The following is a 16,524-nucleotide window of genomic DNA, read 5'->3' on the forward strand; positions in this document are numbered from 1 at the left end:
CTGATATAGCTTCTATCACGACATCGCTAGATACGATTGATCATCGTCGCCATTGTTTTTGTTAATTGTTATTCGTGCCCTGTTCCCAGTTGGCCTTTGGACGTGTAGATCATAATTGATTCCATGTTTATTCGTGTTTTGCTTCCCGATGTCTTCTGTTTTCTTTGTTAGATTTTTTTTCCATAAATTACGTCTATGTCTACTTTTTAATTAGTGGGAGTGAGGATTACTTCTTTAGTAATGCTGGGCTTACATTATGTGGAAAATCTTTAGTGTTTTCTTTTTGTCATAGTTTTGCACTGTTTGTTGTCTAAATTGAACTGAAAGCGCTCACCTACGTTATGGAGGGGCGATCGAGACGGAGCATTACAATACGAAAATAGGACGAAAAACTACATCTGCTAGAGTTGCTGGCGATGTAGGTTTTGACCAATTAATTTCAGGGTAGCACGGTATGGATACAGATTCGGATCAATGGAATGAATTGATGATGTTGAGGTTAAAGCTTCAGGGAGGGGATACTTTGTCTTCCACTCAAGTACACGAACTTATAAAATCTCTTAGCGTCTGCGACTTTATCCATGATAATGTACGCCGACGTTCGCTGCTCCTAGTTCTCGAAACAGTTTGCCGTCATGTATGGCAATTCTCAGAGTTTGCGAAATCACGTGTTAGACGGGACTGCCATGATTTTGCTAGCGCTGTACTGCAGAAGATCTGTCGAGGTGCGAGGGATATCCATTTCGCAGGTGGGTGGTCTCTGATGGAACTTTGCTATTGTCAACTTCTTTGCTGTTGCTGATATCTGGATGTTTGATTTCATTGTTTCCATTGCATTCTTTTTAAATGAATTAGACCGCGGGAGGGTTGTTGCATGGAGAAGAATTGTAAGTCTTTCATAGCGGGTGGTTACAAAAGGTCAAGCAAAGCTTACAAGTTCTCTTTTTTCCAGAATGCAAACTTTACGTCCTTATATTATCCATGGTTTTTAGGATTGACTTGAGCGTGCAGTAAGACAAAATGAACTATCGAGAACTGATGTGGTTCATATCAAATTATTCAATATTATTTATCATTAAATATTAGATATTGAAGCACAAAAGTGATCAGCAGAAGATAAGCGGGAAATATTGCGCCACCTACTAAGACATAACAAGAACTCTGTTTTTAAAGGTGAGAAACAGCTGGTGGATGCCGCACGAATTGCAGTCGCTGGCAGCTGGATGTGTGGATAGTGTGATTGTGAAATGCAGTACCTATCTATAGTTTAGCTTTTATCGCATTTTCGTTGTGTAATGTCATTTTTTTAAAACCATACATTAATTGGGATATGACGTAAAAACGCAGAGAAACGTTTTTTTCTTGTGGGTACCTATTTTACAATTTAACCCTCATTCGACCTCTATCGTGGTTTTGAAGCGACGAATTATGAAATTGGGTGAGCCTCTGCGCTAACACGTAATGTGGAATAAAATAAAAGACGACTGTTTTCCAATACTAGTTCAAGCGACATCCGCAGTTTACGTGCATAAATATGGAGCAAGTTTAATCGGATCATTTGCCACACTCTCAAATCTGGCCCAGCTCTCAGAGTATAATATAGTGCAAAAATGGTGGGTTTAGGGATCGAGTAGAGAGAAATTCGTACACAACTCTATTTTCCCTTATTTGAAATCTTATTCTGAACTTCAGTCTTATGTTCGTCAAATTTGTATGTGCTGCTTTTTTCTGTCTTTCTTCGAAACAGCCTATGTTCGAAATTTAGAATTAGGAATTCATTTCTTGTTCTCTCCTTTGTGTAATTGGTATTAGGAAATCAGTAGGGCCGCGTATGCGCGTCTAATATATCTTGATCTATATGACAATTGAGTATACCCTCCGGGAATGTACGAACTATATATTCTGCACATGGCGAAAGTTACCCAGATATGGGAAAAATCGTTGGTAACAACATTCCGTTTTCTTACACTGAACTACCGCTCGTTTTCAACCTAAAAACGCTCGGGGTGGATAGGCACTTCACTTAGTGTCGCAGGCTGTGGAACAGTGACGATTGAATGGATTCGGTGCGAGCTGTGGATCAAGAAAGTTGGTTAGAGTTTTGTTCAAGTACGACATGCTTTGGTGAAGATGCGGATAGAGGAATTGTACCAGGTTCTCTTATTTATTGGGCTTAGTGCTGAAGTGCTGCGTTGCAAAACACTTTATAGTGGTTTGGCCCCGGAACGAAATTGCAGCCAAATGTACTGTGGCCCCTCTTGTTTGTTTTATGCTTCATCTACTTTTTTTTTCTCGAGGCTGAGCATTGATCCAGATTAATTGACAGCCATCCTACAGGATGTGGAGAGCGGTTCGACGCGAGTCCACTACTGGATTCAGGACCCGTTAGTTCGGCTAGCTAAATACTCTTTTCTTGGTAGGCGGCTGAATAGTGTTGTTTCACTCAGTTTTACGTTCTTCTTGACTGCTCAGCACTTCGTGTAGTTGAGATATGTTGCCCTCCCTCTTCTATTTATTGCCTACATCGTTTGCGGTAGTGCCCATACATAGGTAATAGTTTTTTTTCTTAAATCAAAGCTTCTAGAAAAATTGGAGGCAAAAGAAAACGATTAGGTAGCAGAAGATTATATGTTTGGATTATTTCTCGTCGTCAGCATGTCAGCCAATGACAAAACTGACGCCTTCAGTTTAGCGACAAATTTGCTCAAGTTGCAAATTTTGCAGAAAATATTCGGATCGAATTTCGCATGCGATAGATTGCTGGAAAGAAAGAGAGAAACTCGACTGAGCTGAAGACCATCAGCAAATTCTTCGATGTGACAAGTATTCAAGTGCTGAAAGTTGAACTAGATAAGTCGTGGGTATTTGAAGCTCCGTTATGAATCAGCCAAGACACGGACAACATTAATAAGTGTGGATGCTTTACAATGCCAAACATACATGGTTAAGAACACAATACGGTTAAAAGCCGCGTTGTCTCGCTCGTGCAATTACACTCCTGCTTCATGTCATTTTGACCCGGCTATAATTGCTTTCGGGTGTGGCGCAGTAAGCTAGAGGTCCGTTGTAGCCACACGGTCGATGGTTCGAAACCGCACTGGTGCTAACCAAACGCTTCATCCCTCCGGGTCGATAAATTAGTACCAGACTTATTTAGGAGGATAAGGACACTGACTTGATGATCGACTAGCCCTCGCAAGTCATTGTATAGGCCAACACGTTTTCCACAACCTCAACGAATACGTATTGCAGTAAAACGGGATGGTGCGTCCTAAGTGGATTGATATGCCGGTGATTTTATCCTTTTATAATTGCTTTCTGTCAGAAGTGTTTCCGAGTAAAATGTAGTGCGGGAACTGGGCACTCAACACTGTTCTAACTGAACTGTACTCAAACTGTACAGGAGCGCAAAAAATCGTCTCCAGAGTACGAGAACTGTCAAACGTGCAGAGCGGAGGACCCCTCTTTCAGACCATTTTCGTCCTTCTTTCTCTTTGTTGAAAGTACTACATGATATGACTTAGCTATTCACTTTCAGTAAGCCTGCTTGAAGACTTTGGTGAAGTTGAAGCATTAGTAATTAAAGCTCTATCTTTTTTCTCGCAGTACCTTTAGTCTAGATGTCATAAATCCTCTAAGGCTAATGCTTAGATTTTAGGACCCCGACCGAGTCAGCTAGTGACTTCAAGTGATTGTGTAGTTGAACCGTTAAAAAACTTAATAATGTAATTGAACCCCTCCCCACCAAAAAAAAAACATTATAATCTGTAGTGTTCCGGACACTATTAAACTAATCCGCTTTTTTCTGTAATGATTGCAATCCGGGCAGTTTTATCGATTTCGAATGTACTCTTTGGGCGGAAGCGCAATTAAACACCATCATTCGATTGTTGACAAAACTTTTGTCACACGCTGGTTCCAATCATTCATCTTTACCAAGGAACGATCGTACTTTCTCTCAAAGTAACGATTACCCACTCCTATAACTAAAGTTTCAACTCGTTACCATTTGAACTTGTTCACCCGAGAAGCGCCGCATTTCGCTTTGTTCGTTGACACAGCTGCTGTCGACACAAATATTTTGTAAAGGTATATGAAATATTCGCGAAAAGGGTGTGGATGTCGTGGAAACGCAGAGAGTGTGCAGCATCCAATCAACCACAACAACCCAGTGGGACCTGATTAATGTGCGTTCTTGGTGAGCTGGAAAGGGAAATATCTAGTGGCATAGGATTATAAGGATGAGAGCAGAGATTGGAAGTATGCAGTAAGTTACTTCGTATTTGTTGAGATTTGGAGGAGGACAAACGTACAGTCCACCAAGATGGAGAAGTTGCGAAAATCGCTCTCACTGGAACTTGGGAAAAAGTTGGGAGCGAAGAAAGAGGGCATAACAGCTAATCGAATCAAGCGGGGTTGAGAGCATCAAAGAGGGGACGTAGGCGGGATCGGCGCACGTAACTGTCTTTCCACCACCGCGAAGATCATCTCTCTCAGCTGGTCCCGTCCCGTTAAGCACCGTTGCAGATATGATATGTCTTCTCTATAATTCCCACTCGAAGTGTGGAATTCATTTGAATGCTCGAGTCATGTCTCACGCACGATACGCCACAATTATGATTACCTGTACCAATATTGATTTCGGATCACTGTCTAATTATTCTTCCACTCGAAGTGCACCAAAGCATCAGAGGTGAGGTGGATTTTCAAATGAGTGTTTTTTGTGGCTGGTGTTTTCAGATAGAATAGAATCCTCATGCTCCCCGTAGCGATAACGATGCGCCACATACTCAGCTACACTGCGTAGCACGCGATTCCTCTCGCTATCCTGCCGCAATCAATTCATCGCAATCGCACAGTTAAACATAGGTACCGCCACCTAGCAAGCACGGTGTTTTGTTTAAACCGGCGTAGCAACCGGAGAAGTGATGTTTTTATAAAACAACTACGTTTATACACAACACACATGTTGTGGAGAGGTTCAGCTGACTTTACCGAGTTGTTTGTGGTCGCTCACTCCAACTCTCTCTTTCATTAAACTACCACAAGACTTCCAAACCAGAATATTGTTGCAAATGTTATTCACCTTGTTTTCAACACAAATCTAGATAGCACATTCGTTTCGATCTACCGCATTTCTTTGAGAAAATCACGAGATGTTCTTCAAGTTGGAGTAATTTAGTATGGTTGGAATAGAACAGGCAGAGGATTCACTGTCACAAAAAGAGCCGCATGTAGTTAAAACAGCTGCAGCAACGTCCAGAATGAAAGCGGCCTAGTGATGTGGGCGGCGTCTGTGCAAATAGCATTGCATAGACGATCATTTCCTATCTCAGTGCTATCATCATAGCAATCCGTTTGAACACAGTCTGAACTACGCCCAGCAACATATAGTCGGGTTAGAAAACGACCTGAAGATTGTTGGTAGTCGAATTTAAGCAACATCCAAGATTGTTAACAAAATTTATTACGGCTAAAGTTTCGGCGTTGTCGCCTTCGTCAGAGCCTGGAAAGTAAGAACATTTGCAATATATCCTCTCAAATGCCTCATCCAGAACAAGTCATCATCCCCTAGGATATTACACGCGGAAACAAAAACCAAAAAAGCCCAAATCGTTGTGCCTACCTTAGTAGCCGCGTTGCCGTGATGTTAGCGGATATCCGCGTGGTGCAATCGCTCCGCTGATAGTAATTAGGATGCGCATATGACCCCGTAGATCAAACCCGCAAAGGTCTTGATACAGAGCCAGCTCGTTGGTCACAGCTAAGTACTCTTCCTTTCTATTCATTTTTGGACCTTTTGCATTTATCCAAAACGCTTCTAAAGTTCTGCGAGCTATAATTTCGGGTTCGTACGATAGAATTGTGACAGCTATGCAGAAAGGAACGTTTTCATGACATTGTCTGCGGTGAACTCCGAGGGGAGTTGCTGCATTCGATTGTTTCATCCCCCTTAGATGTTCTTTAATGCGAACACAAAGCCCGTATAGCTTTACTCAGGTCGTCGGTTATGAAGGGCAGGCAGAAATTGATCTTATTCGACTCAACCAGTGTGGCATATTCTTGCTGCGCACCAAGATCTGGCCTACGTGCTACATTACCAATGTAACCGTTAGAATTCGCGATGCGTTGCGCTAGGTTGATCGCATCGATCCGCTCCTGGACATCTGATGTCACCCTTACGGCTGTCCTAAACATGTTTTTAACCACAGATTTCTTAGTTTTCCAAGGGTGAGCGGAAAGACAATGAACTAAAATGTTTTTGCTGCTAGGTTTTCGGAACCATCGTGTCTTCCATTCACCATTGGACCACTGTATTTCTACATTGAGGAAGGACAGCCAATTTTCTTTGGGTTTCTCCCTTGTGAACCGTGTGTAAGGGGACTGTTGGTTTAGAAGCTCGAAACAAGTGTCCATCTCGTCTTGAGTGGGGCATATAATGCAACAGTCATCAATATAACGGCAATACAGGAAAGGTTTCCGTTCCAGAATGGGTTGTTCTATTTTGGACATGAATGCAATGGCTAGTGTGGGAGCTAGTCTTTGTCCCATGGCCAATCCCCTGACCTATCTATAGTAGTTGACGGCCCAACGAAAAATGGAGCACTTTAAGCATTCATCCAGGAGCGTCATAATTTGCCTTATGGAAAACCCGTGCAAGTCTAAGGTGTCCCGATGTTCTACGAGTAGCTCGAACACAGCTTGCATTGCAGCGCCGTTGGAAACAGTTGTATAAAGCGATGTGACATCGAAAGATTCGATGACACATTCTTTTTCTGAACGCGCTCTTTTAAGCTGCTCAAAGAACATGTTGGTGTTGGATAGATGCGCGGGAACATACTTGAACAATGGTGTAAGTATAGCGTTCAAAAGCCAAGATCGTTTGTGACCTGAAGATTGGCGAACCGCTTACGCTCGAAGTGATGGGTTGAAGCCAGCGGCTCTGATCGAGGTGCGACTGTTACTCATCTCGCGAAACGAATTCCGGGAAAAGACGGTCCAAAATGGTCAATCGCAAGCGCTAGCTCCACTGTTCCATTTTGAAAACGCAGCTGCTGATGGAATTACTCTATGCATCAGGTCGTTTCGACCAAATTGTACCACGCAGCAACTTTGCAACCATTAATGTCAGTTGTGAAAGCTGAAAATATAGCAATGCCATTTATGATTAGAATAAGTGGGGTGCGCTCAGTTCACTCACTTTCAAAGAAGCTGGGCCGTTCTTTCCTTTTCTAGCTATGGATATGGTCACGTGTAACTAACTCATCAGTTTTGCCGGAAACTTGTTTTTGCCTTCTGGGAAGCCATCAGAAACCTGGAATAAACAATAAGAGGCAGAAACTTATTGAGGGGCGGGATAAAGAAACAACAAACAACATGAAGAGTATGTTATCTCTAGTTTTTTTTAAATAGTTCTTTTGTTTAAAGTTTCATGAACTGTTTCCCCAGCAGAGTGTGTAACTCTGATTATGAATTTTCCTGCCGCCAAATAGCTTTCAGACCTGTCCTAGTTATAGCTGCTTTCGAAATGGCGAATAAAGATGACAACGTGATGAGTTGAAGCAGGCAGGAAAGGGCATTTCCAGCACAGAAAATTGCGCCCCGGATTGATATATAGATATGTAGCCCTGCCGGAATGAAGCTCAGTCGTAGGGCTCCGACCTTGAAGAACTGAATAGCCAGAAGAAGTAAATGTCGATGGAGCAAACGTCTTTCGAGACTTTAAAAAGATTGGAATGACCTGTTCTTTAATATTCTTCTATATCGTAAAAATTAAATATTTGATTGCAAAAATGGAAGAAGGCAATGAAGCCATTAATAAGTTGGTTGGGTATTTTGGACGGATATGAGCAATTTAAGAATAGCAAAAGTGCTTAAAATATGTCCACATCTTACTTCCAAGTTAATCGAGGTGGACAATAAAAAACACTATGAAACACGAGAGGGCGGATGTAGTGTAGCGGTTAGAGCTTCCACTTCCTGCACGATAGATCGGAGGTCCGAATCCGCCCTAGTCCTCACCAAGCCTTTCATCCCTCCGGGTCGATAAATTGGTACCAGACTCGTCTGGGACGGTAAAAACACTGACTTGACAAATCGGCTAGCCACCGCAAGTAATTGTTTAGGCCAGTTACACGTTCGTAAACCTCAAACGATTCTGAATTGAAATGAACGTGGGGGTGGATCCCAAGCGGACTGATTAACGCCAGACACTTTATCCTTTATCCTTTATAAAGCACTGGAACATTTCACATGAATATGTAATGCAGTAATGCTGCATCCTTAGGATTTTTAAGAAACTGATAACAGCTCAGTAGAGGAGTTCATAGCATTAAGGCGTATGGGACAGTAATTATGGTATAAAATTTAGTTGGAGTCGGGCATTCTGACGTTACGGAATCGAACTGTGCTCATGTGCTCGTAGTGTAATAGCGAAAGCGGAAAAACGTGCATAGAGCACAAAACCGTTCTTAACTGTCACACTTCTTCCTCATTTGACCTTTTGAGAATCATCTGAGAAGTAATCAGTCAACAGGTGATCACTGGAAATAAATAACTGAGTCAGTCGAGGATCTAAAACCCAATCATTAGTCTTGGAGGATCTACGATATGTGGCTCAAGGTACTAAGATAAAAGGAAGACATAGCTGGATCTGCTATTGCTTTAACTTTACCAAATCTTCCAAACAAACTTACTAAAAGTGATTAGCTAAGTCATATCATGTACTTCTTCCAAAGAAACAGGAACCGAAAATGGATTTCATAGCAACCCACAATCACCTGGCATGCACGAAACAACTTTCATCCACGCATTTTAGATTTGTATTCGTAAGTTGGTGGTCCTAAAGAAGCCTGAAGAGGTTGGGTTATTCTTCTGTTAATGGAGCCTGTTCGCTGCTGCCTGCCTCCTGACTTTACAGGAATTTGCACGGTTGGGGTACGGTCGCTCCTTTCGCAGGAGTCCACGATGAGCGAGCCATTTTTCAAATTCTTCTTTGGACTTCGATGCAAGCTCCTGCTAGGTAATAATCAGAGTGAAGTTATGAAGAGTCTGCAAGGTGGCATTAGAGATTATGTACATGAAACGTTTGAGCGACGAGAATTGCTTCTGTGCTCTAGGGACGTTTTTGCGCTCTAAGTGCAGGTGGCCTCATTATAGTTGGGAGCAAAGTTCGATTCTGTCACGTTAGAGTGCCCCCCAAGGATGAAGAACCTAGAAAAAAGAGCTAGTACAAGAACACCGCCACTGAGGACAATACGACCCCGAGTGGAGATAAGCGAGAGATCAAGGATATCTATTTTCATATCTAATGAAAATTAAAAAGCGTACAACGTCAATGTGCTAGCGTCCATATGCAGAATCATGCAGTTGCGTAAGAGGCTGTGTGTCTCTGAAGTCTGGCTGCAGCTGGCGAGGGTCCCGCCTCGATAGCAATGTTATCTGTGATTAAGAATGAATGAAGTGAGTTCAGTTCTGTCAAAATGGATATCCCAAAGAAACTCGACGCGAAAAAGCATTCTTTCAAACAGTTTGCTGTGTTTTTGTCTTTTTTATTAATATTCCTTTTCGTTAGAAATGTTAGAGAAAGAAAAACCTTCTTTTCCATTTACTGATAAATAAAACTTACGTTTCGATAGCATGCTGTTTTGACTAGTGCAAAAACTCTTTTCTCATTTAAAGGCAGCATACCACGAATCTGGCCTGGTATGGATTTCCCATGGAAAGCTTCCATGCAGAGTGTTAGATTGCAGAAAACCAGGTGGTTCCGCCCACCTCTCCGTGGTCGCTGTAAAAAAAAAACCGGAAACCGCCGTTAACGAGCGAGACTTCAAGGATTAATGAGGTCTCCTTACCAGCCTATTCAAGTTAAAGACATCACCCCACGATTCTGAGGTGGTGCAGGTTTCAGGTGGGTTATGCCTATACGGGGTTGTCGATTATGGAGAGAAGGATGATTCCGTCCATTTCTTTCTAATTGCCGTAAAAAACGTCGGAACGCTCGAAGCCGTATCTTCCGACGTTTTTCACGGCAATTAGGAAAAAAATGGACGGAATCACCATTTTCTCCATAATCTCTTCTCTACCACTCCGTATAGGTATAACCCACCTGAAACCCGCACCACAGCAGGTTCATGGGGTGACGCCTTTCAACTAATGAATAGACCGCTGAAGGGAACGGAACGCGTACATAGAGGAGCGTTCTAACGTTCCTCGTAATAGTCAAAGTGGTACCCTCGCTGTTTCTTACGTCGATCAGGGAGAAGTGAGCGGAACCACGTGGTTTTCCGCAATCTGCGTTCCTGTATGGAAGCTTTCCATAAGAAATCCATACCATGTCAGATTCATGGTATGCTGACTTTAACCTCACGACGACGCAGATTCATTGGCTTTGCAGTCTTTGTAGAAGAATTAGTTTGATTGTTCTTTAACCTAGAAAGCGATCGATGGTTTGGTGGCTTGAAATCATATCCCAGCAGGAATTCGGACAAAATGAGAATTGTCAGCATTCTAACGATTTGCTTCGCAATATGTCAAGATAGTGAAGGTATAGTCCATTTGAACTTTATCATTATACAGTCACCAATGCTTATTCCTAGACGACCGCAATGTATTTTTTTTTTTTTTTTTTGCAAAAAGACAAAAGGCGAATTAGAGTGTATTGAAGGCATCACCCCACGAATCTGAGGTGGTGCGGATTTCAGGTGGAGTATTCGTATACGGTATGGCATATTATGGAGAGGTGGGTGATTCCGTCTATTTCCTGCTAATTGGCGTTAAAAATCGCCCGGAAGATGCGGCCTGTGCACACGGCTGGCGCGCTCCAATCGAACTCCTTGTAGAAAATAGCGCGCAGGAGCGCTCGAAGCCGTATCTTCCGAGCCATTTTTTACGGCAGTCAGGAAGAAATGGACGGAATCACCCCCTCTTTTCAATCTACGATCCCGTATACGAATACTTCACCTGAAATCCGTACCACCTCAGATTCGTGGGGTGATGCGTTTAAGCAGGAAAGTTTGATTTGCTGAGAACGTACTGCGGTCGTTCCGAAGAGCATAGGTACCGACGTATAATTGATATGGACGTTGCACGTAACAAAACACCGACAACGGATTTACTGGCCCTCTTTTCTGTTTAGCAGTGCGCATAAATTACTGACTGAATTAAAATTAATGATATAATTAACATAATCTTCTCAGAAGATGCTATTGCGGATTTGAAGAAGTCATTTCTCGAGTCATTGTTGTGCTTATACTCGTCATTTGAGCAGCTTGCACATGATCTGCTCAATAGCGATGATCGATTTCTTGCAACCATATCGGCACTTTTGTTACTGAGAAAGAAAATTCCGTGAGTGATTTGGGTTTGTTTAACTGAAGTCCATTTCCTTATACTGTATTTAAGCGTGTCATCAATTCACTTTCCTTTCCGAGTAATAATGAGTGCCTTCCGACAGATTCGCTTTGATCCTCAGGTGAGGAAGTTTCTACTTAATAGCCTACTTGCGCACTCCTTGTCTTGTCTTTGGTTACGTTGGCATAGTCCGCACACTCCTTGTCTTGTTTTTGGTTACGTTGGCATAGTCCGTCAAAAAGACGTGAAGGCAGCGCATCTTCAAACCTGACGATTTCTGGGTCTTTGTGGGGAAATATGAGGTTTGAGGCGGAGATTGCGAGAACAAGCGTGGTTCCGCTCAATTTCCGAAAAACCGTCCTGAAAAGCGTCGTAGGGAACTTTTGCTCCCATGAGGTACCCTAGGATGTGCCACACTTGTACTCCGGTCCCGTCGGCATGCCTGTGTACGAGGATGGTGCGTTTTGCGAACCTCGTAGGAACAAATACCTTTTCCCGTTTTTCAGCGCAATCAGGGGGAATTGAATGGGGCTGCTTTCGTAACCCTCACCACGGAACTCTCCACTTGCGCACAGAGACCCCAACATCGTCAGTTTCATGATACTCTTCTAAAACCCGGTGCAGTTGTGTAAGCGTCTGCGCTCGAAACGGACTCGTGGAAGTATATGTAGCAATAAGGTCAGAATTCTAGCTATTTCCGCTTATTTCTGCAGTTCCAGTGGAACTAGCGATAGTCCGACCATGATCGCAACCACCTACTCAGCCGCTTACACAACTACACCGAGCCATGCCCCAAATAACAAAGGCTGCACGCAGAGTTCACAGTAGGGGCGCAGATTTTGGGCCTCATCTAAACCTACTTAAATAGCTTAGGGGGCGGTCGCACGGCAGCCGCTCTATTAGGTTTGGAGCGCGCTGGGTCGTGGCCAGTTCTACCGCGTTTCCGGCTCCTTAGCGGATTTGGAGCTCCGCTTTGTTAAAGGCATGTGTGCGAATTCGTTCTGATTTGAATGAAGAGAATTTAGAACTTGAAAAGTGAATAGGAGAGCATGACCAATTCTGTTGTTTACTGTTACCTAACACAGCTTCATTAAGTTGTTGTTTCTAGTACTTCTTCCACTGTGAGCAAAGATAGCATATGTGTACTCGATAGCTACTAACGTTCATCTACTAGTTTGCTCACTGCATTGTAGGTTACTGAAATGTGTGTAAAGCTAACAGTGTTGGTTAGAACATGACGTTATGACATGTGCTGGCATTCAGTTTGGCAGGGAAGAGTTAGGTAACTCTTACTTCCGCCACTTTCAGCATATCCCTTTTTGCTACATCTAAGAGTTGTTTGCTTGCAGCTACCTTTTTAATCTCGCTCTTAGAAGTACTTTTTTTTCTTAGGTTCCTTTTTTGTCTATCTTTTCAAAAATACGTATCTGAAAAACATAAATAAATGAATTAGTATTATAATTTCAACGTTGAAGGCATCTCTCCACGAATCTGGGGTGGTGCGGGTTTCAAGTGGGCAATGCCTATACGGAGTCGAGATTATGGAGAGAAGGATGATTCCGTCCATTTTTTTCCTAATTGCCGTAAAAAACGACCCGGAAGGTACGGCTTCGAGCGTTCCGGCGCACTATTTTCTACAACGAGTTCGATTGGAGCGCGCCAGCATTGTGAACGCGCCGCATCTTTCGGGTCGTTTTTTACGGCAATTAGGAAGAAATGGACGGAATCACTCTCCTTTCCATAATCTATAACCAATTATAGGCATAACCCACCTGAAACCCGCACCACCCCAGATTCGAGGGGTGATGCTTTTAACCACCAGTCAAGTCGCACGCTCTGTGAAGGTTCACAAAAATTAATCATGAGAATTTAGATACATGAGAACAGGCAGCAGAAATGAAGGCACTCAGAAATTTTCGAGCCTTTCCCTGGTTCTTTGCAATATCTATTTTTTTCGATATCCTATTTTCAACGTTTTCCATGAGCAAACACAACATAACACGAGCAAATATTTGTAATTTCTATGCTCTTATGCTTGCACCAGTCTGAATGTCCGGCTAGAGCCGGACTTCAGACCCTCGGTGGTTCTAGCTTCGCTCCGGAGTTTTCCTTCTAAACGCGTCAATTCTACATTTGGAGAATATTCGACCATCAGCTACCAACATTCCTCCGATGCCAGAATAATATAGATACAATTTGAAAGCATTACTCGGAGTATGGGCATTCCTCCTGATTTCCCCCAATATTTATCACAGAGTGGTGTTTTAACATAAAATGACGTGAAAGACATCATCCTACTGATAAAGATAACGTTCCACTTCAGATCACATAAACATCTTCCTACTATTTAAGCAGCCGTTTGCATGCGTGTTTCCACTTTCTGAGAACGGCATGCTGCAAACTTGAGGCGAACGAAGGAGGAAATAGGCACGCGGAGGAGTCATAAAGGTGAAGAGCAAAGCGTCCTGTGACCACTGCTATCAAACGACTACAACCATCTATCTTTTGCGTCATGCACACGAAGTTATTGCGCACCAATCTGACGCCGGTGGACCCGTCGCACCCCCTTCTATAGGTATCTGACGCCGGTGGACCCGTCGCACCCCCTTCTATAGGTGTCTGGCGCCGGTGGACCCGTCGCACCCCTTCTATAGGTGTCTGGCGCCGGTGGACCCGTCGCACCCCCTTCTATAGGTATCTGGCGCCGGTGGACCCGTCGCACCCCTTCTATGGGTATCTGACGCCGGTGGACCCGTCGCACCCCTTCTATGGGTATTTGGCGCCGGTGGACCCGTCGCACCCCCTTCTATAGGTATCTGACGCCGGTGCACCCGTCGCAGCCCATTTTATAGCTATCTGGCGCCGGCGCACCAAACCGACGCCGGGTGGACCCGTCGCACCCCCTTTTTCGAATTTCGTGACACACACACACATACATACATACATACATACATACATACATACATACATACACACACACACACACACACACACACACACACACACACACACACACACACACACACACACACACACACACACACACACACACACATACGGACTAAGCTCGTTATTATATATCATGATCATGATCGTGGTACTAGCTTTAGAAGCATTCTTCTGTTTCATACTACCACCATTTTTAAATACAGAGATCTGCTCTGTTATCGAACTCACAAATAGTAGAAGGAAGATTGCTTATTTTTCTTTGACAGAAGTTAGAAGCCTTCTATCTTCGAGGCGAGCTCACGACGAATTCTCGCAATCGCATGCTCTCACGCATTTGATGTAGCCGCAGTTACACAAGAGGTAGCAGCGAGCGAGTCTGCCGCTACGCGACCGCTCGCGCAGCCGTTTGATTAGATTTAGATGGGGCCACGGATTTTGTTCCGGCGGCTGCGTCGCGGCGCAACGTTGAAGCTCTGCATCTTATCGCTTTGTTACTCTGAAGTAACTACGCAAGGACGCAAGGTGAAAAGCAAAGATGGCATGATACGATCTCATACCAATAAATAAGAAGCAGCTCTGGAAGCCCCGAACTAGGCTAGTGTGCTCCAACGTAGCGCGGCACAACGCAACCGCCCCCTACGGTGTTTCAGTGGCTTGTGGCCGTGCCTGCAAGGACGATGCGGTCGACGCGCACGAAAGGAGGGCGTGCCACCACAGATTCGCCCCGAAGCGATATCCAAGGAAGAGGACGGGAACGCCAAGAATTCCGGGGGTGCCCGTTTAGGTTTAATTTTCCCCTTGTTCGCGTTCTTTTCGTTGTTTTCTCTCAACTCGTCCCTACCGTTGCATGCGCATAAAGTTTAGCAGCTTGTACCGTCCTGCGCCGCAATTTCTTGCAAGAGAAAGGGGGAGGAGGTGCGATCAACCAATTACAGAGGAGGCCATCGTGATTTCTGTCGCGAGACCTACTTCAACTCACTGTATAGGTTATTCGCGAATTTCGATGTATGTAACTTTCAGACTGTAATGTCATGGGTTAATAGTGACGAAATGGGAGTCGAAACCATAACAGCGATTGTGCAGACTCTACTTGATGATAGCATTTTGTGGGAAGCTGTTGCTGAACCAATTCCTGGGTATTTCATAGTTATCTTCTAGCTAATTTTATTCCTTTTTTACATCAGTTTTTCAGCTACTCTCTGCCAGCAAAACGTATCTGCCATTGTATCCAAACGTACGATGAAATCTGGCTTGTCGAACCCAGCCGTTCTTCCCATGATGACGTCATCATTGAAGTTCATGTTCCCTATGTAAGTGAGCGAGATGGTACTCGTGGAGTGACATTGGCTTTCTCACGAAACGCAGAGGTACTAATTTACCACTTAGTGATTGAAGTTGATTTTTTGTTGGTATGCTAAACAGGAATCAGAATGCTGCAGACTCGAACTCGTTTGCGAACACCCATCCCTCCGATTGGCGACAACGATTTCGCTGAATTGGAAGAGATGTTAGTGGAACTGAAGTTGATGATCACGAAGAAGTTTCTGGGATGCGGCCTAATTCCTGAGAGAATATCGTTATTAAGCGACGTCTTATCGCGATTTACCAGTAGTGTACGTGGTTGCGATGAAGAATACGAAGAAGGTGAAGACGAGGAAGAAGAGGAAGAGGAGCCAGAATAATGAAAGTATGAGTGCAGTGAAGAAAATGTCTTGGTACTGTAATGGATTGGGAAGTGTCGTTACGAGTTTTACGTTAGTTCTATTATTTAATAACGTTTGTTTGTTCGTTCGAATACAATTGTCATGATTTATGTGTACAATTGAAATAGACTATATGTAAATTTTTGCTTCAATTTTCGGCTGTGTAACTACAACCACTCAATCTTAAAGGCATCAGCTCACGAATCTGACGTGATATGGATTTCCGATGGCTAATGACCATACGGGGTCGTAGATTGGAGAAATGAGTGGGATAACGCTCATTTCTTCCTAATTGCTCTAAAAAAAACGATTCGGAAGATGCACGTGCACAAAGGTGGCGCGCCCAAATAGAACTCATCGTAGAAAACAGCGTCCCGGAACGCTGGATTTTCGATTGGGACGCGCCAGCCTTGTGTATGGTCGGAGGCTGAAGGACTTCCGGTTTGCTGATTTCCTCATTAGGGAGTCAGAGTTGGAACTTCGAAAATGTCAGACTGCTGGGTGCTTCAGAATTGGAAGT

At 43.7% G+C, this 16,524-nt stretch overlaps 1 protein-coding gene across 2 annotated transcripts; it reads left to right on the forward strand.

Annotated features, from left to right (window-relative positions):
* Window positions 1-454: 454 nt before the first annotated feature.
* RB195_001681 (uncharacterized protein) lies at window positions 455-15,983 on the forward strand (the record flags this gene model as incomplete). Of its 2 annotated transcripts, XM_064198587.1 has the most annotated exons (8): window positions 455-749; window positions 10,436-10,546; window positions 11,199-11,349; window positions 11,404-11,473; window positions 15,322-15,437; window positions 15,494-15,668; window positions 15,741-15,808; window positions 15,887-15,983. In XM_064198587.1, 8 exons carry the CDS (start codon window positions 455-457, stop codon window positions 15,981-15,983), a joined length of 1,083 nt encoding a protein of 360 aa, XP_064054467.1. The 2 variants fall into 2 exon arrangements, with proteins under 2 accessions (XP_064054467.1, XP_064054468.1); XM_064198586.1 differs by lacking the exon at window positions 455-749 and adding an exon at window positions 4,530-4,693 and having other exon boundaries at window positions 10,440-10,546; window positions 15,741-15,983.
* Between the last annotated feature and the right edge of the window lie 541 nt (window positions 15,984-16,524).

This window comes from Necator americanus, chromosome IV (genome assembly GCF_031761385.1).
Source record: "Necator americanus strain Aroian chromosome IV, whole genome shotgun sequence".
NCBI classification, from domain to species: Eukaryota; Metazoa; Nematoda; class Chromadorea; order Rhabditida; family Ancylostomatidae; genus Necator; species Necator americanus.